Source organism: Bos javanicus, chromosome 11 (assembly GCF_032452875.1).
Source record: "Bos javanicus breed banteng chromosome 11, ARS-OSU_banteng_1.0, whole genome shotgun sequence".
Classification (NCBI taxonomy): Eukaryota; Metazoa; Chordata; class Mammalia; order Artiodactyla; family Bovidae; genus Bos; species Bos javanicus.
Window position 1 is genome coordinate 84,958,883 of NC_083878.1, and position 24,421 is coordinate 84,983,303.

The 24,421-nt window shown below is 49.1% G+C and overlaps 1 protein-coding gene across 3 annotated transcripts in view; it reads right to left on the reverse strand.

The window, feature by feature from the left end:
* Positions 1-24,200, reverse strand: part of TRIB2 (tribbles pseudokinase 2) — a 29,540-nt gene extending 5,340 nt beyond the window's left edge. The window contains exons 1-4 of one of the 3 annotated variants that reach the window (XM_061433272.1): positions 24,099-24,200; positions 22,522-23,485; positions 17,439-17,731; positions 2,226-2,273 (exon numbers count right to left, since the gene is read on the reverse strand). In XM_061433272.1, the coding sequence (XP_061289256.1) occupies positions 2,226-2,273; positions 17,439-17,731; positions 22,522-22,791 (611 nt within the window). In that variant the 5' untranslated portion in view covers positions 22,792-23,485; positions 24,099-24,200. The remainder of the gene's footprint in view (positions 1-2,225; positions 2,274-17,438; positions 17,732-22,521; positions 23,486-24,098) is intronic. The other 2 variants (XM_061433273.1, XM_061433274.1) reach the window with 2 other exon arrangements.
* Positions 24,201-24,421: the final 221 nt, after the last annotated feature.

Sequence of the window (24,421 nt, forward strand, 5' to 3'; positions counted from 1 at the left end):
CAGGCCCAGGTGGGTTCTCACCACAGGTTCCCCTGCCCCACCCTCACCAGCAGCTGCTCCTGCCCAGCTTCGGGACCCACCAGGCTCTCCACCTTCAAGTTCACAGCCTGGGCAGCAGAGTAGCTGCGGGGATAATCATCCCACTGGAAATAATAATAATAAGCCTTCACATCTGTATGATAAGGGGTGACGGTCCAGTGGAATGAGATTTGGAATCAGATTTGGGTTTGGAGCTGAGTTTCTCTGCCAAAACCCTCCAATGCCATCTCAGCTCTTTCAAGTGGGTGCCCATCTTCACCAAGGTTTCGGCCAAGCGGCCCCTCTCCCTTCCGGCCCCTGTACCATTCTTCACATATACCAACCAACGACAGTCTTTCCTGGGGCCTCTGCACACACCCCCCACCTCCAGCCCCTTGTCCAGAATGGTCTTCTGTAAGACTCAGTTTTTGCAGGTCTTTGCTTAAATGCACTTTATTAAAGAGAACTTGCCTGACCCTCCTGTTTCAAAGGAGCACTCCCACACCACAATGCCATATCCCCTTCATTATCATCTGGAACTGTAGGTACTTACATGTCTACAGTTCTGCGTGTATACTCTAGGTCTTATGATACCAGTGGTCATTTCAGGGTCATCACCTCATCCCCCACCTCCAGGGGCCCTTGGGCAGGTGGCTGGTCACTGTGAGTATAAAAAACACCACCAGTGCTTCCTGAGGTAACTCCAGCCCCTAGACTATTTTTTTTTTTTTTTTGTACCTGGCACCCAACAGACACTCAGTCCCTGAATCCAAGAATGAAAGGGACCGTCAAGCTGTAGACCCCAGGAGTATCTGTGTGCAACCTTTAAAGGAACAATGGCCCCTGCTTTGGGTAAAGGAGGAAAACTTTCCTAGGAGTAAGTGGAGGAAAAGTGAAGACTATATGGAGGGCCGGCTTTATAAATTATTGGTACAATATCTCAGGTGCCTTTGGAGTAAGGCTGGGAGGGAGCTGTGGCTTCTTTCGGAAGACAGACTTAACTACCTCAAGCAGTTCATGCTAAGCCAACCCTAAAGCCATTTTTCATTATCATTCCTTCCCGGTCACAACCCTAGATTCTGACTTTCTCCTTCACCCATCATCCCCACACCCCCTCCTACGGGCAGCAGTGACCCCACTTTCATCCTCATCCCTCTTCTAGAACCCTCCTCCACATCACAGACAAGACCCACGCCTAAGGTCTCCATCTTGTCAATTAACCCCTTTCCCGGAGTTCACGTCTCTCCTCCGCCGACTCAAAAAAAGGGCTTGGAAGCCATGCAAACACCTCATGAATTTGAGTGCTATTAACATAGAAATAAAAAGGCACCCACGTGCTGCTGATTTCCGCTGCCCCTAGGCTGATCCACGGGCCACTTCATCCCCCTGCCTTCAGAGGCTGAGCCTCCAGCTGGGAGGGTCTGGAGCTGTGGTCACATCGGGTTCAGTGTGGCCTGTGGTGACACAGCCACAAGGAAGCCAGGCCAGTTCAAGGTCTTAAAGCCAGAGACCTGGGTTCGAATTTTGGCTTAGGCAAAAATACTAAGTACAAAATACCAAACACCGTCTATGCATTGAAGCGTGAGTGGGTATCTACATATATTTTCTCTTCAAAATATATAAAGTCAATTTCCAAGGCAAGAATTATTCTTCCTTTGCGTGGACACTGAACGTAATGCTCAGAGAGGGTAGGTCAGCTCCTCTGGCGGGAAGGCTAGCTAAAGGCCGAGTGCTCGCCTCTCGCTGGGCTGGGAGCTCAGGTCAGCCACCATCACGTTAGCAACTGGCGGAGGAAACCAACCCAGGCTGGCTGGGTCAGCGAGGGGCCGTCAAGGCGGGCAGCACGCATGCGCCCCAGGGTCAGGAAGCCGGCTTCTTCTGCGCAAGCGTGCAGGAATCCCCCAGGGGTAGGAAGAAGCCTAGGAAAGGATGGGGAGGAAATGCAGCAGTTCAGGCATTCTTCTGACCTTGCCTGCCTCTGGGAACATCCTGAACTTGTTTACATCACTCCCAGGCAAGGGTCGAGGCAAGAAGTCTGGATTACATCTATAAACAAGGACCTTCCGGGGTGCCCCCAGGTCGCGGGCCCCAGCTGGGCTAGAATTCCAACTCTGGTCCCCACCGATGCACGACACAACTACAGGGCCCTTCAGAAAGTCTCTGGGGCTCGGCTTCCCCCACCCCTGGGCATGGGGGGCGGGCCTCACCCTCTCCTCTCAGGAATGTTGCGGGAAGGCTTGGCAGAGCGCCGGCACCTGTCAGAGTGGGAGGAAGTGAATGAAAACAGTCATTCAGCTTCTGAGGTCCCTTGATCAATCTGGGCTTTAGGAATTTCCAGGCAGAGAAATCGATTTTCATGAAACTCAGCAGGAACATCGGTGACGGTCTGAGTTATTCAAATGAAACCACGCACTGTAGATTCATACAAGTCATACCCATAGTCTCAGTTTTTGTGAAGATTGTAAATCAAACAGTGCAAGTATAGTATCTATCAAAGAACCTAGCACAGTCAATCTGCAAAAAATGGTGGAAACTCTAACTGACCTCCTTATAAGCTCTCCCCCTCCTTTCAGCCCCAAAACCTAGAGGGAAGATAGATGAATAAGCCACAGGCAGAATGAAATGGATGTGAATTCTGTGCCCCATTCCTTCCCAAGCCTTTGCACTTTTTTTCCCCTCTTGCCTAGAATGTTCTTCCCACAAATATGTGCCCAGCTCACTCCTGCTCACATTATTCAGTACCAGGTTGATCAGAATGGGCTTCGTGGAGGTACAGTCTAGAGATGGCACACAGAGAATACGGAGAATGGTAGATATCTGTGTGACCAAAGAGCTGCAAATGAGAGTGGTTATCTCCTGCAGCTTCTTGGAGGAGGGAGCCCTGAGTCACAGGCCCCAGGGAGGGTTGATCTGGCCAACAAGCTGCCATCTCTGTGTGCATTCAGCAACCTGTCCATGGTGTAGGCGGGAAAAGCCTGCTTTGCTTGCAACCTCTGAATGAACAAGGCTTACAGGGGGCAGCCTGTGTTGAAGGAGCAAGCCCAGCCCAGTATCAGGGCTACGTACTCAGATGCTGAGCCAGGTGAGGAAGCCAGAACCAGCAGGGTGCATGAGGTTCCACGCCCCACCCCCATGGAGCAGCAGCACCAGCCTTGAAAGCTCTGACCCGATGTCCTACCCACACTCCCCGGAGGCTTGAGTGGCTCTCTCTGGGTCACTAAATCGACCTCAGCTTCAGTTTCTCTTCTATAAAATGAGAACCAGTCGTGTGTGTGTGTGTGTGTGTGTGTATGCTCAGTCATGTCTCACTCTCTTGTGACCCCATGGACTGCAGCCCGCCAGGCTCCTCCGTCCGTGGAAGTGGGTTGCCACTTTCTCTTCCAGGGGATCTTCCCAACCCAGGGATCAAACCTGTGTCTCCTGAAGTGGCAGGTGAGTTCCTTACCACTGTGCCACCTGAGAAGCCCAAGAACCAATCATACATGGCCTACAAAGGGCTCTTCCGGCTTCAGAATTCCTGATTTTATAACTTTCCTTTAACTCTTAAGCTATAGGGACTACAACCCTTCCTATCTAACATCCTGACACTAATCTAGTATTTATATACTAATAACAATAGCAACCACGAATTAAACAGCTACAAAACACTGAGATTATTTTTGGTCTACATGTTTATTTTTCATAACAAAACTGAAAGGCAAATATTATGATATGTGCTTACTTCCTAAAGATTAAGGAAACTGAGGCACAGAGAATGAAATGTTTTAGGTCACACATGGAATAACTGAAACAACTGAGCTCTGATCCACGTCACGAGGATTCTAATGCCAGTGCCCCTCCAAAAGACACCCTGGTGCCAATATCACAGATTTACTCAGTGTAAAGAGGACTAAGCATAGTAGAATTGATGCCTTCAAACTGTGGCATTGGAGAAGACTCTTGAGAGTCCCTTGGACAGCGAGGAGGTCCAACCAGTCAATCCTAAAGGAAATCAATCCTGAATATTCACTGGAAGGACTGATGCTAAAGCTGAAGCTCCAATACTCTGGCCACCTGATGGGAAGAACCGACTCATTGGAAAAGACCCTGATGCTGGGAAAGATTGAAGGCAGGAGAAGGGGACAACACAGGACGAGATGGTTGGATGGCATCACCGACTCGATGGACAGGAGTTTGAGCAAGCTCCAGGAGATGGTAAAGGAAAGGGAAACGGCATGCTGCAGTCCATGGGGTCACAAGAGTCAGACCGAACAACAAAAGACAAAGTAATTTTTAAAGGAAGATCCTGGGTTTATGGAGACAGATATGGCCCCAGGTTTATTTAGCACTGGATCACATACAAAACCATTACAATACACGATCTAAGTGCTCTAGCTCATGAAGTGGATGGTGGTGGCAGGACCTGCCCATTTATTAGATGGAAAGCTGAGGTACAAAAGCAGATGTGACTTGTCCAAGACCACCTGGCTAGTGAGTGGCTGAGCTGGGTAGCTCAGATGGTAAAGCATCTGCCTACAATGCAGGACACCCGGATTCGATCCCTGGGTCGGGAAGATCCCCTGGAGAAAGAAATCGGCAACCTACTCCAGTATTCTTGCCTGGAAATTCTTATGGATGGAGGAGTCTGGTGGGCTACAGTCCGTGGGTTCACAAAGAATCGGACACAACTGAGCGACTTCACTTCGCTTCACTTTTCAACCTCCATGTTCTGTGCTTCACCCAAAATATGAAAAAAAGGCATACACAAGCCAATCAGGCTTGGCTTTTAAACCCTGAACCCCACCCTGGGCTCCCAACAGGAAGAGATCAGGACAGGGTGGGCCAGGGTGGGGTCAGGCTGGGAGTTCAGCCAGATCAAGTGGGCTTGGCCTGGACGGGAAGTCCGGGGGCCTGAGGTCAGTGGAATCCAGAAGTCACCAAAGGCCATTCAGTGGGGTGGGTCCAAACAGGAGAAGGATCAAGGGCGAAAGGTTAGCTGCAGCCAGCTCTGACCTTGCTCTGGCCGCTACTGCAAAGCTACCCTTGGCTGCCAGTCCAGGTGTCAGGCCAGGGTCTCAGCTGGAATTACTGCTGGGAGGCCAGAGGAAGGCTCCACCCACCCACCCACCAACCCACCCACCCCAGCAGCATGGGCTGCATTGTGCTAGCCTGGCAGGCACCACGGGGACTCCACAGGCCACTAAACTGCCCAATAAATCATCACTGCTCAGAACCTCTGCTTCCTGTGTGTATGGATCTTTCCAGCAGTCACCTCTGAGCGCCACTGATGCCCCAGGTCCCGCTGACTCAGGGAACAGACCCAGCACTTTAGGTCGAGCTGCTCACAAATTAGCCAGAGAACAGCAGGCAAACAGTAAGGGAGCCACTCAGGGTTGGGTAAGAGAAGTCAAAGGGGAAGGGGACCCAGGGGAAGTCTGGTAAGTTCCAGAAAGCAGTATATCCTCTGATTGCCTTACAACACCATCCCACACTCTGCACTGGTTATACAGAGAAATGTGCAGTTGGAAAGATAAAGCCACCTGCTGAGAAACAGCACAGTTGGGAGGAGGAACCCAAGCCGACTCTAGCAGACAGTTGTTTCCACGGCACCGGCTACCCAGCCAGGATGCAAAAGCCCCTGAAACCTACATGCAGGTGCACGTCCGTGCCCGACTCATCAGGGCCATGGTGGGAACAGGGAAGCCAGTCCACCTCCAAGACTTTCCCGCAACCCCACCCCCGCCCTGCAGGAGGACCCCACACCGAGGCAGCCAGCCTTCCATTGTCATAAGAACAGCCAGGAACTCCAAGGGAGGTGGTGCAGCTGGGACTCCTCGTCGAAACTCTATCCACCTCTCACTGCTCTGCGCCAAGACCTGGATCCCTGAGGTTCCCTCGAACCCAAGTCAATCAACTGTGCCTCTCAGGAAAGCTTCCCAGGTGGCCATCTCACTCCACGCTGGACCGCACTGCCCCGTTTGCTCACCCAGCCCAGATGCTTCCAGGGAGAGCCAGGCACCCCTAGGTGCTGCTCCTGCCTTTTTTGCCCAGGATGATTCAGGGCCCAGAACATTCCTCTCCATGCCTCATTGGTGGGGCAGGGCAGGGTTCAGGCCAGTCCCTCCAACCCCTCCATCCCCACCCCCAGCAGCACTGGGCCACCCAGGTTGGGGGTTTCACTTCTGGCTTCCCCACGTGGTCTAGGCAGAGACTGAACAAATTCGGGGAGTCGGAAGTCTGAGTTCTGTTCTTGGTTGTGTCACTTACACCTTACAGAACTTTGAGGAAGGGCTTTCCCTTCCTGGTAAAGCCCCTTCCCCTCTTAGCCCTCCCTCTTAATTCTACGGCCTGGGTCGCGATTCAGCTTCAGCATCCTGAAGTCCACGTCTGTCCCCAGTCTGTCCTTCACACGCACATCCAGAATCACAACCTGACCTGTCCCTGCCGTGTCTAGAGAAAACCTTAAATGGCTCCTGCTGAGCTTCAGATCAAGTTCAAGGTCCCAGCCTGTCTGTGTGTGCTCATATCCAACTCTTTGCGAACCCATGAACTGTAGCCCACCAGGCTCCTCTGTCCATGGAATTCTCCAGCAAGAGTGGGTTGCCATTTCCTTCTCCAGGGGCTCTTCCTGACCCAGTGATCGAACCCAAGTCTCCCGCATTGGCAGGAGGACTCTCTACAACTGTGCCACCTGGAAAGTCCTCAAGGTCCCAGACGTGAGACCGTGGCCCTAGACCCTCTTCACCTTCATCTCCAGCCCCACCTCACAATACCCTCCCCGAGCAGTCCCTCCTTACCCACTGCTGGCACTTTCTGGACCTTTCCCCTTCCCTCCTGCATCTCTCAGAACTACCCTGTGGGGAGCCCAGCTCCTCCCTAACGCAGTCCTCCTCTACAGCCCACTCCATTGTTGGAATATCCTCTTCCTGCTCCCAGATAGCTCTCTAATGCACAGCCTTCCTCTCAGATGTGGTGTTAAAAATAACCACTGCACTGTGTCTTCCATTAGGTGAGGACTCTCTGCTATTAAGTCTTGCATCCCCAATACTGAGCACTGTAAGTAGTGCCATGACAGGTGCTTAATACACGTTTGCAAGATAGTGTGATCCCCATGTGTCCAACGCTCTCAGCTCCAACACGTCGTCTAGCACTCAGAGCATCTACGCATGACTCTGCTTAACAACTGCAATATCTAGAATCCAGAGAAATTTCAGAGAGACTGGATTCATCTGTGGTTTAGAGAAATTGCCAAGAGCATTGGCTAAGGGATGTTTGAAATGTGTTTCCATCCACTGTCTTCTACCATCAGTCTATTTAGGGGGGTTTTCTTATAATATTTATGACTCCAGGATATATGGGGCTAGTCATATTCCCACTGAGTCAACTGTCACACATTCACTAAGTATGTATAATGCTAAGTCCTAGGCTAGGTATGAGGGATGAAAAGATAAATGGACCCCAGCTTACAGTCCTGTAGAGGAACCTAAACCCACTCCATAAAGTGGAAGAGCAGGATGTACAAGGACTGCCTGTGAGGTTTGCTTAACTGGTGGCCGAGTCTACCTCTGCCAAGACCGCTCTGGGAAAACCGAAGACTGAGCTTCACTTAGACTCCAGTCAGCCAAGTCCTTGTGGGTTCACTTGTTGCCTAGCTGCATAAGAAAATTCCTTCTATGGGTCCAGTACAAGGGTGGCACTTTACCTGGCATTTAGCTTCTGTAGCTAACGTGGCATTTGAGAACGTAAGCTTGGGGGCCAGGTCTCTTTCTCTGGGTACCACCCCCAGATCTGCACTGATTGGCTGTACAACCCCAGGCCACAATTTCCTCATCTGTATAATGGTGATACACATAGCAGGACCTGAAATCAAATAGCTTGATTTAAATCAAATAACTTGATTTAAATACAGTAATTCTACCCCTCTAGGTCATCACAGAGGACCAGAATGGGCTTCCTGTGATATACAGAAGCTTCCTGCTAGTTATCTATTTTACAAGTATAGTGTATATTATGTCAATGTTACTCTCTCAATTTGTTCTACCCTCTCCTTCCCCCAGAGGGAGGGAGGCTCTGCAGGGAGGGGGTATATATATATATATGTATATGTATATGTATATGTATATGTAAAACATTATGACTCATTTGAGTTGATGTATGGCAGATGCCACCACGGCACTGTAAAACAGTTATCTTCTAATAAAAAAAAAGTAAATACATAAATAATTATAGTAATTAATTTGGATAAAATTCGTTCATTTATGTGTTTTGGTTAGAACAGGGCCTGGTACATGGTGGATCCTAATTATTTCACTAAAATGTAAGTCCCGTGAGAGCAGGGCTTCTGTTCCATCCAGTATTTCAGTATGTCCAGCACCTAGACTAGTGCCAGGCACATATAATGCCTTATACTCCAAAAATATTTGTTGAACAAATAAACAAATCTCCAGCTTGTTGCAATATGAGGCTCAAAGCTACAGAGGATTATGGAGAGCAGTAATGACAGGTATCCTAAGTCCCTGAAGTATATCTGTGCTGGATACTCTAGGTTCATTATCCCCAGTCCATGTCAGAGAAGGCAAGCCAAGGGCAAAAGGCCAAATGGAGGAATCAAAAAAATCTCACCACTGCGCTCTCTGCTCCACTTGCTTGTGGTTCCCAATCTAGCCCGTCAGGTAATTTATTAAGCCCCAATACCCTAGCCAGAAACCCTGCTGAAGAATACCTACTATTTAGTCTATCTTTAAGCACAGAATCTTGAGGAAGTCCTCCCCTCTAATCATGACCTGAAGCCCTTCATAAATAAAAAGACACCTACCACAGACATAAATAATGGTGTCTTAAGTAAATGTCACTTTTGCATAAATCATTAATTCAAAATGGGAATGATGGGTTTATCTGTTACTTGACGTGGACCTTTGAAAACAGTTCTCTTTAAAAGGTGTCTACGATGATGAAAGAAAAAGTGTTAGTCGCTCAGTCGTGTCTGACTCTTTGTGACCATGGACTCTGTAGCCATGGTCCAGTCCAGCCTCCTCCATCCAAGGGATTCTCCAGGCAAGAATAGTGGAGTGGGTAGCCATTCCCTTCTCCAGGGGATCTTCCCAACCCAGGGATCGAACCCGGGTCTCCCACAATGCAGGCATATTCTTTACTATCTGAGCTACCAGGGAAGCCCATCTACAATGATACAACATTATAATTCAACTGTATTTCAATAAATAACAGTTTTTTAAAAAGGTGTCTACAAGGGAGATTTGTAAGTCTCAGTCTTTCTGGGCTCCCACCCGGGCAATGACTGAGATGATCATTAAATGAATACATTCCCTGCCTCTCTCACTCTGACATGAGAATCCAATCTGAGCTGCTCCTGGTCCATAAAAGGAATTCTCATTCACTCAATGCCCACCAGGCTCTGGGAACAGTGCACAAGAGACAGCCTCCGACCTCGATGAGTTCCCTGGCTAGGAGATGAGGACAGTCTGGAGATGCTCATGGACAGTAAGAGGAGAGCAAGAAACACGCTGTAACAGATCCAAGTGTGAGCACTCCTGACACGTCCTGAGAAGAGTGAAAGGGGAGGAGCTTTCCCAAAGGATGGACAGTGCCTGATTACATCCAAGGGGTCAACACGAACAAGAGAATTCTAGGAGCTCCATCGCCTTTAAAGCAGAATGGCAATTCTCCTAAAATTCAACAAACCTACAACTCAATGGATGCGTGGGAGTACAAGCTCAGTCGTGTCCGACTCTTTTGCAATCCCATGGACTGTATCCCTCCAGGCTCCTCTGTCTGTGAAATTCTCCAGGCAAGAATATTGGAGTGGGCTGCCATTTCCTCCTCCAGGGGATCTTCCCGACCCACGGATCAAACCTGAGTTTCCTGCATTGCATGCAGATTCTTTACCACATGAGTCGTCAGGGAAGCCCACAACTTAATATATATTGCTATTAATGAAAGAAAGCAGAGTCTGGTCTCCAGGACTCCAATGCCTTGCCCTCTGTACTTTATTAGATATGGGAGTATCTCTGGAGCCAAGAAAAACCTTAAAGATCTAAAGGGAGAACTAATACACATACTAACATCTGCCTGGGGAAGGGAGCACTGACTTCGTCTGGTGTGGCAGGGAAGAGGCCTTCCCCCTGCAGGGAGGCGCAAGTCCCCCTGTGCCCCTGAAGAGGGCTTTTGTTCCAGGGAAATACTGCCCCTCATCCCCCGGGTTCTTACACAGGGTCCCAGTTCCCCTCCAGCAGAAGCAGGCACTGATCAGCTTCCACAAAGCAGAGGAAATGAGACCTGTGACGTCAAGAGATAAAGATCTTCAAACCAAAGAAGAAACATGTTCAGAAGCCGTCTCGTTCACATGGGGGTATTTCTGGGCAAAAAATGTCAACACCGAATTGTGGTTGGGGGCAGGGAGCTGGGTTTGGGGAGGGAGGGTGGCAAGGAGCCCTGTTCCAAGGGACAGGCAAGATTCGGCTGGCAAACAGGGACTGTTGTAGGCACCATGTTCCCCCACCTCCCTACATGCTTCAGGGGGCCCCCCTGCAGCCACAGCTTGCAGCAGCTTAAAGTGCTCTTCAAGTTCTAGGTCAGCAGGCTGGCCCGCTGTCACCCAGAGGCCCAGACATGAATCAAGTCCAGGAGAGGTTAAGAGCAGCGGATGGCCAACTGTGCACCAAGCAACAGGTTCACTTTCGTTAATTCATTTAATTTCGTGAGCCAAGTCTTCCCGTTATGATGAGCCAATGGGGCAGAAGAGGTTAGGTAACTTGTCAACGTTAAACTGACGAAGAAGTGCAAGCGAAAAAGACTGGAATCCAGAGAGGGGTGGACTCCAGCGGAGCAATCAGCCTTGTCCCTTAGAGGCTGGGATTGAAATCCGGGGCCTCAAGGAGACCTGACCAGGAGACCCCTTTAATCCCAGAGCAGGATGAGAGGGGCTGGAGAACATGGGCACAGCCTCTGGGAGTTCTCAGATTAGAGGCTTCAGTCCTGCTCAGATTTTACTACATCACATTTACTACATTTACTACACACAGACCATCTCAGATTTTACTATAGGAACTGGGGATGCAAAGGGTGTGTCCAGGGTGAGTTCAGTTAGGGTAGGGCTTTAACTTCCTCAAAACACAGTGTGGCTAAGGCTCAGCCCTAAAGAAACATCCCGGCCCAGAGGAGAGGCAGCAAAACAGGGGTGGGAGCACCGTGGCCGGTCCAGGCCTGGAGGGGTGGAATCCGCCCTTCTCTCCCACCCTGCCGGTGCCCTTGTCCACCTTCCCTTTCTGACTGCTTGTAAACCGCTTAGCCCTTCTGAGCAGCAGGTTCCACACCACGTGTACTTGACCTGTCAGTTGCCCTCCTAATAGGCATCCAGCGATTATAATTAAACAAAGGAGAGGGGAGGATATGGCTTAAATCTAACCTTTCTATCCCAAGGGATCAACCTTCAGGGACAAGGTTGCTACATTCTCCATTCTCTGGGAACTGCTCTCCCATAAAGTGAGTGAAAGTCGCTCAGTCATGTCCAACTCTTTGCGACCCCATGGACTATACAGTCCATGGAATTCTCCAGGTCAGAATACTGGAGTGGGTAGCCATTCCCTTCTCTGGAGGATCTTCCCAATCCAGGGGATTGAACCTAGGTCTCCTGGGTTCAATTGCAGGCAGAGCCCTAAAGAATTGCAGGCAGATTCTTTACCAGCTGAGCCACCAAGGAAACCCAAGAACACTGGAGTGGGTAGCCTATCCCTTCTCTATCTGATCTTCCCGAGCCAGGAATCAAACTGGGGTCTCCTGCATTGCAGGCGGATTCTTTACCAACTGAGCTACCAGGGAAGCTCTCCCATATGGGTATCATTTTATCAATGACTCTAAGTAGTTGGTGTGCTCAATCGTGTCTGACTCTTTGTGACCCCATGGACTGTAGCCCTCCAGGCTCCTCTGTCCATGGAATCTTCCAGGCAAGAATACTGGAGCAGGCTGCCGTTTCCCTCTCCAGCGGATCTTCCCAACCCAGGGACTGAACCCACATCTCTTACATCTCCTGCATTGGTAGGCAGGTTCTTTACCACTAGCGCCACCTGGGAAGCCCCATGGATGACTCCAGGACCAGCTACTGACTGTGAGCGTCTGCCCTGCCTGTGAGTCACAGGATCATCTAACTCTCATAACCACCCTCTAGGGATGCAACTATTATTTCTGCTTTGAGGAAAGTGCAGCACAGAAGTATGAAATGACTTAATCAGGTAGTTAACAAGTGGTAGACTCAGAATTTGAATCTAGTTCAAATAGAATAAACAGGACTTCCCTGGTGGTACAGTGTATAAAAATCTGCCTGCCAATGCAGAGGACATGGGTTCGATCCCTGGTCTGAGAATATTCCACATGCCAAGAAGCAACCAAGCTCAGCACCACAACTACCGAACCTGCATACTACGATTACAGTAGCCATGAGCCTAGAGGCCATGCTCTGCAACAAGAGAAGCCACTGCAATGAGAAGCCCGTGCATTGCAAAAACAGACAAACAAAAGAGCAGCCCAGCAGCAACAAAGACCCAGCACAGCCAATAAGAAAATAAACTAACAGGAAACAAATAAAACAGGAGCAGAAGAATCTGAGGTGCAGCGGATTCAACCCAGAGGCAGAAGGCACCCTAGCATTAAGTCTTCATAGAATAGCAGGTGTCATCCATGTATAATGTGTGCAAAATCACTAGTAGGAAGCTGAACTTAAGGGTGATGACAGTTCTATTAAGCATGTTTCCATGGATGGCCACGGGCTTGAGAGTTACAGATGGTTTAGAATGGGAAATCTGTGCATAAGAAGTCAACCCAGAGTCAGGTCTCTCTCTGAACCACCTGTCGTTCACTCTTTGCGACCCCACGGACTGCAGCACGTGCCTTCCCTGTCCTTCACTATCTCCCGGAGTTTGCTCAAACTCGTGTTCATTGAGTCAGTGATGCCATTCAACCTCTCATCCTCTGTCATCCCCTTCTCCTCCTTCCCTCAATCTTTCCCAGCATCAGGGTCTTTTCCAATGAGTCGGCTGTTTGCATCAGCCAATTTCACTATGTAATGCGTTCCCCTTTGATCACTTTCAAGATCATCAAAGAACAAGAAGCACATCCTTGAGAGAGAGAGACTGATGGAGACGAGTGCAAAAGAGATGTCTGGTGACTTGAAGCTTAATAAAGCAGTGCTTCCTAAGGTCTCTTCTATGCAACCCCCACCCCGGGCACCACAGAACCAATGCCTTAATAATCAGAAAACAGATCCAGATTCCACTGTTTTAAGTTTTCAAAGTCTTTCAAATCAACGCATTGTTTCTCATACCTCCACGTTGTCATGAGAGGAGGAAATGTTCGTCCTATTGAAATACCTATTCATTAGGTCCTATTGATTGGGACCAAAAGTGAAGGTCACAAGCAGCAAGGCCCAGAAGAGATCCCAGAGCCCCTGGATCCTGTCCCTCTCGGAAATACAGGCGTGGTCGCCATACAGCCACCATGCAGGCCAACGAAGAGTCTACCATGAAACTCAGTGGCCCCTGGGAACTAGAACATCCTGAGTGACAAAACCAGCCTTACAGTCCAAAATAGAGAGGTTAAAGCCCAAACAAGATGAAAGAAGGCTGCTAAGCATTATTCATCTTTTACCAAAAGTTGATGGTTGGGTGATAATGAGAAAGGTCCTATTGCCTACTGATGAAAACATAGAAGATGTCCTTGAAAAGGAAAGCAACCTTCTCAAAGCAAATCCACTGGGGCCTCCCCGGGGATCAGGGCAGAGAAAGAGCTCTGGAAGGAAATGACAGGATTTCTAGGCTGCCTCCATCATCAGACTGACTGTGGGATCTTGAGCAAGGTCACCTATTGCTGTGCGGCCCATTGCCTCCCCTATGGCTGGGGCAAAGGGTTCTCCTTTCTCTACGGCCCCTTGAGGGGCAGGGCTGCTCTGACTCAGGTTCTCAGATACGGTGGCAACAGACGATGGCCAGCTTCTTACCTGCCACTTACACTGTCTTTTTCAGAAGGAAAATGCTCTTCAAAGTTAAAAAGGATTGAGCTTTTTTTAAAATTAATTTTTGTTGGAGTAGATTTGCTTTACAGTGTTGTGTTAGTTTCTGCTATGCAGCAAAGTGAATCAGCTATACACATACACATATCCCCTCTTTGGAGTTCCTTTCCATTCAGAGTTCCATGTGCTATACAATGGCTCACATCAGTTATCTATTTTGTACATAGTATCAACAATGTATATACATATCAATCCCAATGGCTCAATTCATCCCCCTGCCCCCACCTCAGGACTGAACGTTGACACCACCTTTGAGCGTGACACCACCTGCTTCTGTGGTGTCCTAGCTTCACATTCACACCAGATACTTCTTTCTAGTTCTTTCTAGAAAGGGTCACACTCTTCTGCATGAGCCAAATGTAACTCCAGACCAAGCATCAGAGCCCTGCAGGGCTCATGTTAGAAGTTTCTTATGTGTGACCATTTCTTCCTCGGCCCCTGTGACATCAAGGACTCTGGCTTTGCCATCACATACGAATTATCTTACACATTTCCCCATAAAGGACAAGCCATCCTGGGGGAAAAGTTCACACCCTCAAACGTGAGGTCAGTGAAAGTGAAAGTCGCTGAGTCGTGTCTGACTCTTTGCAACCCCATGGACTATACAGTCCATGGAATTCTCCAGGCCAGAAGGCTGGAGTGGGTAGCCTTTCCCTTCTCCAGGGGATCTTCCCAACAGACTCAGCCCATATTTGCTTCCAGAAGAGCTGTGGGCTCTTGGACAAGCACCCTTACCTCTGGGGCTCTGCTCACTGATGGCAAAACGAACAGGTTGAAGTACAGAATCTCTAACGCTGACTTCTGCTCCCATAGCCTGTGACCCGGGAACGTCCAATCTACTCGGACCCACCGGACGCATCTATATCTACCCACGGCTGTGCTACGACCTGACGGGCTACCACCCCACATCCTAGCCAATATGCCTGCAATTCCTCTCTAAAGAGACACAATCAAAGATGATGCTTAAAAATGAGGATCCCCATGAGAGAGGGCATTGATTGTCCTGAATCCCTGTGGTGGCCAAATGAATTTCTTGAGAGTTGACTTAACAGAGAATGGGTCTTCTAACTTTGAGACTTCTCCAGCTACACTTCGGAGCCCTCATCTACCCAATGACACGCTAATACTCACCTCTCCAACCTGCAAAGAGAATTAAGTGTTGAAAGATAACCTTATAGTAGGCTCTTCCGTGTATACGTGTTCAGTCGCTCAGTGGTGTCCAACTCTTTGCGACCCCACGGACTGTAGCCCGCCAGATTCCTTTGTCCAGGGGATTTCCCAGGCACGAATACTGGAGTGGGTTGCCATTTCCTCCTCCAGGGGATCTTCTTGACCCATGGATCGAACCTGTGTCTCTCGTGTCTCCTGCATTGAAGGTGGATTCTTTACCACTGAGCCACCATGGAAGGTTCTTAAATAGGTCACTAAATAATATCTCTTATTTTTTAGTTAGTTATTAGATCTTCAAGGAAGATAGAACACTGAAGGGCAAAAAGGATATCTCTGTCAGTATCTTGCTGGAGTCAGGTGTATATCTTTCAGTCAGGTGTATATGAGAATATTCAAAGTGGCACATACTTGAGTGTTTGAACTCAGGAAGACCTTAGAGCCAGTGCAACAGAGTCAGGACAAGAAAAGGATGAGGAACTTGAGGCCAAGGGGAAGGGACCAATCTAAGGTCACAGAGAGGAGAAAGGGCAAAAATAGGATGAGGACCTGGGTCTCCAGGATCCAAGGGCAGATGGAGGTAAGCAGAAAGAGAAAGAGAACCATCACTCCCACACTCTAGATCTTCAAATAGTGCCCCCACCTTCTTTAGCTTGTTAATGAAGGTAAAAGCCATCCACTGTCAGAGACCAGGATTTTAATCACCACAGAGGCCCATGGTACTCCCTTATGGGTAAAAATATGGAACAATAACCAACTTCTGTGGGTCTGGGAAATCCAGTGGCCCTCTGCACTTTGTCTACTCTGCTGGATTATAAATGCTCGTGAAATTATTCCATTCGGACTAAGTAACCACAGGCCCTTTGACCTGGGCTAATCCCCAAATGCTTCCCAGACGTTTACTGCCAGATTATCTCGGACCACAAAGATAGAAAAGCCAGAGCACACATCACTAGATCTCCCTCATTTGGATGCCATCAGGCTTCCATAAGCAATCACCTAAAAACATCACAGGCCACTGGGATAGATGGGCTAATCTAACTGGAGGATGGAAAGGTTTGACAGCAAATCTGTACCAGACGCATAAAAGGTACTTGCAGAATGTTTGCTGGGCCAGTGAATGAATGATGCACACTAGCTTTGTAGTCAGATGGTCCTGAATAGGACTGTGACAATGGAACCTTCATTTCACTAAACACTTTGCTAATAGGAGACAGGAAAGCCCAAGGCAGTCACAAGAATTCCATGACATCACGTATGTAGAGCCCCTGCAGTAATTCTTGGAATAGTCAGCAATGAATATGCATCAGTTGCTTCCACTCCTCTAAAAAAGCACATTATTAAAAAGAAAAAAAAAAAGGAACTTGAAAGAGGTTTTACAATCAAAGTCAGCTGGAGCAGAAAGCAGGGTCCCAATGGGGGTCTGCTAAACATGATGTAATGACTTAATGGAAGGACCATGAATGAAGCCCAGATGCCCAGCCTCCTGTCCAGCTGTCTCTTAAAACAACCAAGACTTTCATATAGCCAGGCACGTGCCCAGGCAGGTTCCTCACCTGGAACGCCGGTCCCTCCCATATCACCTACAACACATTCAGCTTGGCTCCAAATTTACCTCTCCTATAAAAACTTTCCTGACTCTTCAAGTCCTTGTTAGAACTGACACCCCAGACCCCAGTTCCCATCTGACCCAGCACATACCTGTATGTGGGCCAGTAACACTTCCTTTATTAGGTCATTGACTAGCTAATGCATCTTGATATTCACAGTCCTGAGACTTGTGATTCAAACTTAGGAACAGACTTAGAGAGTATCTCTTGAATGAATGAATGATAAACAACTGATGCCAGGCATGGACACTACCAAAGGCAGAATTTTCAAAAGTTTGCCTTATTCACGCTGAAAGTGCCACAGAGGCTGGCAGCCACCTTCAGAGTTCATGACACCAAAACAAAATTAATTACAGGATCACAGAATATCCTGGCACTTGTGAGCCTCTGATAACCATCTCTTAGAGGAGCAGCAAACCGCTTCTCAGGGGCACTTAAAAGACTGCAGTATTTCTCCCTTTGTCCTTCCACAGTCCCTCCTCCTCACCTAGACGACAGGCAGCCCAAGAATGTCCATTCCAACCTCTCCGCAAGCTGCTCTGAGCAGCCTGGCATAGCACAAGGGCCTGGACAGGAAGGAGACTCACCTTTCTTCGTCCTTAAAGATGAATTTCCGAAGCTTGAGGTCCCGGAGCACCAGCCCCCCGTCGTGGCAGTGGGCCACGGCCGAGGCGATCTGGTAGAAGAGCCTGGCCGCCTCCTCCTCCCTCAGCTTCTTGCAGGTGCGGACGAAGGAATGCATGTCCCCATAGCTCCGCTCAAAGAACACATAGGCTTTGGTCTCCCCCAGGATAATTTCGGTGATTTGGTTGATGTTGCTGTGGGCAGACAGGCAAAAGCAGGGGGCCAGGGACTCCTGGTAGCAGCTGATATCAAACACCTAGGGCAGGATGAACAATATCAAGAGTCAGAGATGCCTCCTATACAACCAGATCACAGAATGCGGATGAGTCCCGTAGACACGGGTGGAACTTGAACCCCTGACTGGCCCTGCCTCCCAGCTGTGCAGCATTGAATAAGTCCCTTGACCTCTCTGAGCCTCCAAATCCTCATGTGCAAAAGGGCAAGTGATTGACTCACAGTGTTGGGAGGATTATATGAGAAAATGAAGGTCAGAATGCTTACCAAGATGCAATGCAATACACAAATCGTAAGTTTTGTTATGTTTTTCTCTCTATCCTAATGGCCTCTGTTTATAGAAAAATTAAGGCAAAATTTGAGACATCCCAAGCTGCACAGACAACACCTTATTTACCTTCAAAGAAACAAAAAAAAGCATCCATACACCAACACAACACAGCTCTAGCAACCATATATAAAATATTTTTTGCTACAGAATTGGATTGTATAGCAGTATACAACATAATAGCAATTAATAGATTAAATGTGTAGACTGAAGGTTACATAATTCACTACCTTCATCTCACAGATGTGGAAATCGAGGCTCGGATAACAAGTCGAATCAAGCCCCCAGCGGCAGAGCTAAGAAAGGACACAGTCCTTCTGATTAAGAAAGCAGCCACGCTCCTTTCTCTCTTCCCTCCACGCATATCTAGCTCAATGAATCAGTTATGCAATGATTTTCTATGAATCAAAATGAGCCTGTGAAATGCCACCTCATTGTGGGGTTATTTCGAAAGCAAATCCACCCTCAATACTTTTTGGGAACAGATCTAATAAGAATTAACACTACAGAGATTTTTCTCAGGTTAAAAAAAAAAAAAACAAACGTTTTCATTCATTTCAAGACCTCCACTAAATCAGGGATACAAATCTCTGGGTTTGGAATGTGGCTTTCCTATCTGCCCGGGGAATGTGGCTATGATGAGTCTATTCCGTGTCTGCAAGAGTGAGGGGCGGGTGTGGGTGTTCCTTGCTGGGAAGCATGGAGAGCCAACACTGCTCTAACAGCAATACGCTGAATGTTAACAGTTCACCATCATTTAGCTTCTTCAGTCTCTTTTTCATTAGTTAGAACACACTCTCCTCGATCATCATTTTGTGGTGTGTGGTGGGGGGATGATAAACGCTGGCCTAGAAACCATCTAATTTGAGAATATAATCCTGGCTTGGCCACCGATAATCTGGAGGAGGTGGATAAAGCATTCAGGATCACTCGGCTGCCCTCCTTTTCATAAACTGAAGACACTGATTGGAAACACTGTTGACCTTTATGGGTCCGGACCCTACCTGAGAATCTGATAAAAGCTCTGGCCCCTCTTAGCTGACGATGCCCATTTTCAAAAGCATGTACAATAATAATAGATTTGTCTTAAGGGGACTTACAGGCTTTCTATAACCCAGCCAGGGACATAGGCTGCTATTTAAGAATCCCTGAGTGAAGCCTCTTCATTTCAAAAAACAAAACCCCCAAATCTGTGAGTCAAACGGCCCCGTAAGAACCTCGGGAGGGCTGGTGCGAACGCGATCAAGGAAGCAAAGTAACATTGTGAATGAACCATAATGAGGCATCTCAGGAAAGCAGCGCAGCTGCTGCCACTATAACCTAGAATTTAAGAATGAATACTTCCGTGTCCCCAGAGACCACAAATCACACCCTGATACTGTCAAATGATGACCTGCCAGCAGTGACCTCAGAGGTCCGTTCAATTAGGCATCTGAAATGCTTGAGTCAACTTTAACACCCAGACTGCAGAAACCCAGGAAAGCCTCAGAAATTTCCCAGAGTAATAAAGGCTTTGCAGTGACTAATGTAAACATTGCGTTATATAAGGAGGACGCTGGGATCTGAAGCACCAGGCTGCAGGCTCTGTAGCCGATGCTCATGGGGTAATGATTATTTATATTTCCTGCTTTGAGTTGCATTTTTAAAAAAATAAAAGGTGATGTTTTTTTTTTTTGCTCAGTACCCTTAGTCTATTATCCTGTCCCACTGAAAACTGAATGAACATTAAAAGTCAAACATATTCATGGCACCTTCAAAATGTAGCCATACCCTTTGTAGGAGAGACCAAATTCCAAGATGGTGGACATAGTATGCAAAATAAAGCAAGTACTTATGTTTTCCCAAATGGGTAGGAACCAAACTTTTATTACTAGCTGTAACAGGCATTTATGAGCTTGGATTGGTATTTAAAGCATCACCTTCAAGTGCAAAATCAAGCCATAAGCCTCAGTGCCAGCCTCTTTTAAATGTTTAATTTAGATCCTTGGTTATATAATGTGACAGATCAGATAAGGCAGTGAGATTAGGCCATCATTCATAGTATTTGCAAAAAAAAAAAAAAGTGCCCATTTTGCCAAGATAGTAATTATGTCAATCTGCACAGTGACTACAAGCATTTCCATGAAAACGATAAGCTAAGGACACCCTAAAGTCCCCTTCTTTCATCTGCCTAGCTTAACACAGACACAGGAAGACAATAAACAGGCATGATTATTTTGGTTAAATGATGCTCCAGTCTCTCTCTCTCCCAAAATAATGTCCTATAGAATTCCACAGAGTTCCTGTGAGTGGCATCTTTGCACTGGATCTATTGTTATAAAGACTTTTTTCCTGGGTCAACACAAAGCTAGGAGACAGGAACTCTACATTCTAAGATGTCAAAAGGAACTGGATTCAATGTGTAGACTTCACTGAGCCTGCAGTAAGCCAAGAGTCCACAGTGTATCTATGAGGGTAGTTCATAGAAGCAGCCTTATAAAAACCACTTGGAGCTTCCTAGGATATATACAACTATACAACTATGCTTGCATAAAAAGTCACCCACATCACCTCTGGTGAAAAGGCAGGCAAACAGAGCTGCTGTGTCTTAAAGGGATGACCTCTGTCAAGCAGAACAATGATACTGCACTTAAATCCACTTGCAGCAGCACAGTAATTGGTGAGGGGCTGATTCAATCTTTGCAATAACTAAACCAGCAGATTAAGTACAGTTTCAGGCCAGAGAGCAAGTCTACAAATGACACTGTAAGGTCAGTCTAAAGTGAAATATGTCTTGAAAAAATCTGAAGGGAGAAAGAAACAGCAGGGGCCAGAGTCACCTCTGTCTTTAAACAAAGAAATAACAGGGCAAGATGTTCCTGCAGAATTTGGCGGCAGACTCCTTTTACTTAAAAGCATCTCCAGCCTTTGAAAAATATTAAAATGCTCTACTGAAGTTGAGTAAAAGGAGTGAAAACACACTGCTGGGTGATTGTGCATATTTCATATGACAGTGGCAGCTCTGTGGAATTCATTCATTTCAGAGGATGACTACCCTATTGTACAACGTTGTAGGTCTTCTGAGAATTCAACCCAGCTCTGAATAGCTTACTGAATTTTGGTTAACTGGGAATAGCTGCTCTGAGTCTCAATAACTTGGAGAAGGTGCAAAACACCAAATGCTCAGTCCAAGCAGAGAGCAGTATTTAAAGAGTCTCTGATTTCCCCCTGAGGTCTCAACTGAACAACTGCACAACAGACTGGAGACCCTCCACAAAACCCATTTTTCACAATGAAATACTCCAGTCCCCTGTGAAAGAAAGCAAGTTCACAAAGCAGCCTATGGTTGATGGTAAAAGTGTGATGCATTATGTGTAGCAGTTATGCAGAGTGCCCGTTTCAAACGGGGGGGGGGGGTGTCCCCACTTCTAACTATCTCCTTAACCCCTCCCCAAACAAAACCAACACTGAGCTAAGCTAAAATTACGTGACAATGAATTCTTTATCTATGTCCCATTCCTGGGTAGCCTGCTCTACCATCTTCATATATATATATATTTTTTGCAACTATTCCCCTGCTCATCCCCTTGTCTTAGAGCCCTGTGAACGCACACAAAGACACAGAGACACCAACCAGTTCAGGGTCAAAGACGAAAAGGAAGCTGAAGTACCCATCTCTGTATGAGCACTGTGAATCCCCGAGGCTCCAAATGCTGGCCTCTAAACCCTACAGGCAAAGGTGTATGTTGGGCGGGTTGGGGGGTAGGTAGTGGGGGCAAATGGGGGGGGGGGGGGGCGGTTCAGGCACGGAAAGCTGGAGATGAGAAGAAACGGAGACAAGAGAAAAAGACCCAAAGGATTCACAATTTCCAACACCCAGAGGTGCGCTGGTGGCTTTGATTTCCGCCCCCAACCTTCCTTTCAAGGCTCCAGGCAGAAGGAGGCTCTTTGTAAACTCCTTCCCCACGCTGGGCCCCTGGGCTCAGCCAGAGAAGACACCTTTGTGCGTCTCTTTTAAAGGGCACCTACGGAACAAAGGTTCCACACCTGCACGCTGCCGAGAACAATGGCTGCAAAGGAAGCGAGGCATCAGCGCCTAGAAATTAGCGGGGGGGATTCCCTCCTCGGTGTTGGAAGAGGAGGGGGCTGGACCCAGGGAGAAATCCCCGGGCCGCGGGACCCAGCGTAACGGAGGGGCTCCACGAGCCGAAGGGACCACGCATGGCCGTGGCCCCCGCTCAGTCCCGCCGCCTTCTCCGCGGCGGGCTCTCCCCAGAACGCCCCCGCCGCAGCCCGCCCCATTGTCTGCAACGCTCTAAAAACTTCGCGACTAGTCGAATGCGAACAAATAAATTCAGAACCCCATTTAACGAGCCCACGGATAATTAACCAGGCGAATCTCCCTCCCCCGGACCGCAGGGCTCGGTAACCTCCCGCCCCCTCCCAAAGGCCGGGGCATCTTTTCAAAAGACAAAACAGCCAAAAGCAAACCCCGGGCTCTTTACCTTGCACACCAGCTCCTCTCCACTGTGCAGATGCACGGCCCGAAAAACGTGGTCTCCCTCCAGGGGTTCCAACAATAAGTATTTCCCAATGCAAGAAACGCAATGCGACAAGTTCGGAGTCTCAGGCGGGCTCGGGGAGCCGAGGTTCGGGCTGAAACTCTGGCTGGGTTCGGCGGACCTTATAGACGACAACTCCTCGAAATCCTGGGTTTTGTTCCGCGATCTCCCATATCTTGCTATTGTGATGGGGGTAGACCTGTGTATGTTCATGAGTGTGGGGATCGCACTCGACAAACAAAAAAAAACCGCTGGAGAGATGAGTCGCGGGCGAGTGCGGCTGCAGGCGCCTCCGTGCCACGGATGTTAAAAGGGATCGAGAGGGGAGGGACGGGAAGGGGGCTACGTGGAGAAAGAGTTAGAAGCCCCCCAAAAGGGAGACGCCGGGCACCTCGTCTGCTCCGAGCCCGACTCCCGGGGGGTCCTCGGTCGGCGGCAACTCGGGTCCTTTTGTTACCCCCAAAGCCGCCAGCGATTTGCAGAATCTTCGCACTTTTAGTTTCTCTCTCTCGCTCCTTTTCCAACGTGGATCTGGACTTGTAACCGGATTGCTAAGGTGGGGAGCTGCAGCCCTGGGGCTCCCAAAGCAGTCCCCACGCAGGCTTCCGAAGCAGACGGGGCGGAGGAGCCTCGCTGTAGTTTGTGCAGTCTTCGGGGAGCGCACACGGCCGCCGCTTGGTCTCGGCGCGTTAGAAACCAAACAAAAAGAAAAAGGAAACAAGCCCGGGTACCGGCTCGCGCCGCACCGCAGACTGAATCCGCGCTGCACCCCCTTTTTTGGTGGAAAGGGTGGGGGGCGTGGAAGGCGGGGGGGGGGGGGGAGGTTGCCGGAGAGGGTCCGGAGAGGGTAATTACCTACGTTTTAACTGTAGATGGCGTCTGAGGCTTTTCCAAGATCGCTAGAGCTCTCCAAAATTTAAACAAACAGACAAAAAAAAAAAAAAAAATAGCAAGGGAGCATTTAACTTAGAGCGGTCAGCGCTGCCAACAAAAGATTGCAAAAGCCGGTCATGGAGTTGCGGGCCGGGCGCAGGTACGCGACAAAGCCCAGGGCTTGGCCCGCCGGGCGGAGGTCAGCACCGGCTCATGCCGTCGCCGCTCCCTCGCGCTCTGGATCGGCCTCCGGAGAAAGCGAGAAGTGCGCGCAGGGAGGACGAGGGTAGATCAATGGTCTCCGGTGTCCCCGACACGAGCTTCCGGGGGTCCTCCCGGCGCAGGAAAGGGATGCACCCCCAGCCCAGTCAACCCACGCCGTCTCCTGTCTCGCTCTTTTCACTGGATCGCGCCTTGGAATAATTTGCCACCGCTCCGTCACCCCCTACCCTCAACCAAAACTGCCTGGCGGGGTTGTTTTGGAGAAAATTGACGGCTTCTCTTCTTTGATTTTTGTTCTTCCCCGCACCCGGAGGTAAGAGAAACGTGTATTGGAAATGGAAGGGGACGGCCGACGGTGCCCGAGGCCAATCCCCGAGCTCAGCACGCCCGCATCTCTCGGCGAGGCGGTATTAATAGTTACTTACGTGGCCGGGGATCTCTGCGCGAGCGGGGCTGTGTGTGTGCGCGCGCGCGCCTCGCTCGCGCTCGGTCTCCCCATTCAATGTCACCGACACATTTCCACTGAGCCTCCGCCCCCCTTCCCCCCCACCACCACCCGGCGGCACCGGCGACTGGCTGAGCGCAGCGTCGGCCCCGCCCCGCCCCCGCCCCGGGGCCCCCCCTCATTGAGCCGGAGGCCCATCAATCAGCCTCGCCGCTGCCAGTCCTCGGGCAGCTCCCCGCGCCCGCAGGCGGCTGCCACTGCCATTGCAGCTCCTGGCTCCGGGCGCGGGCGCTCGCCTTCCCC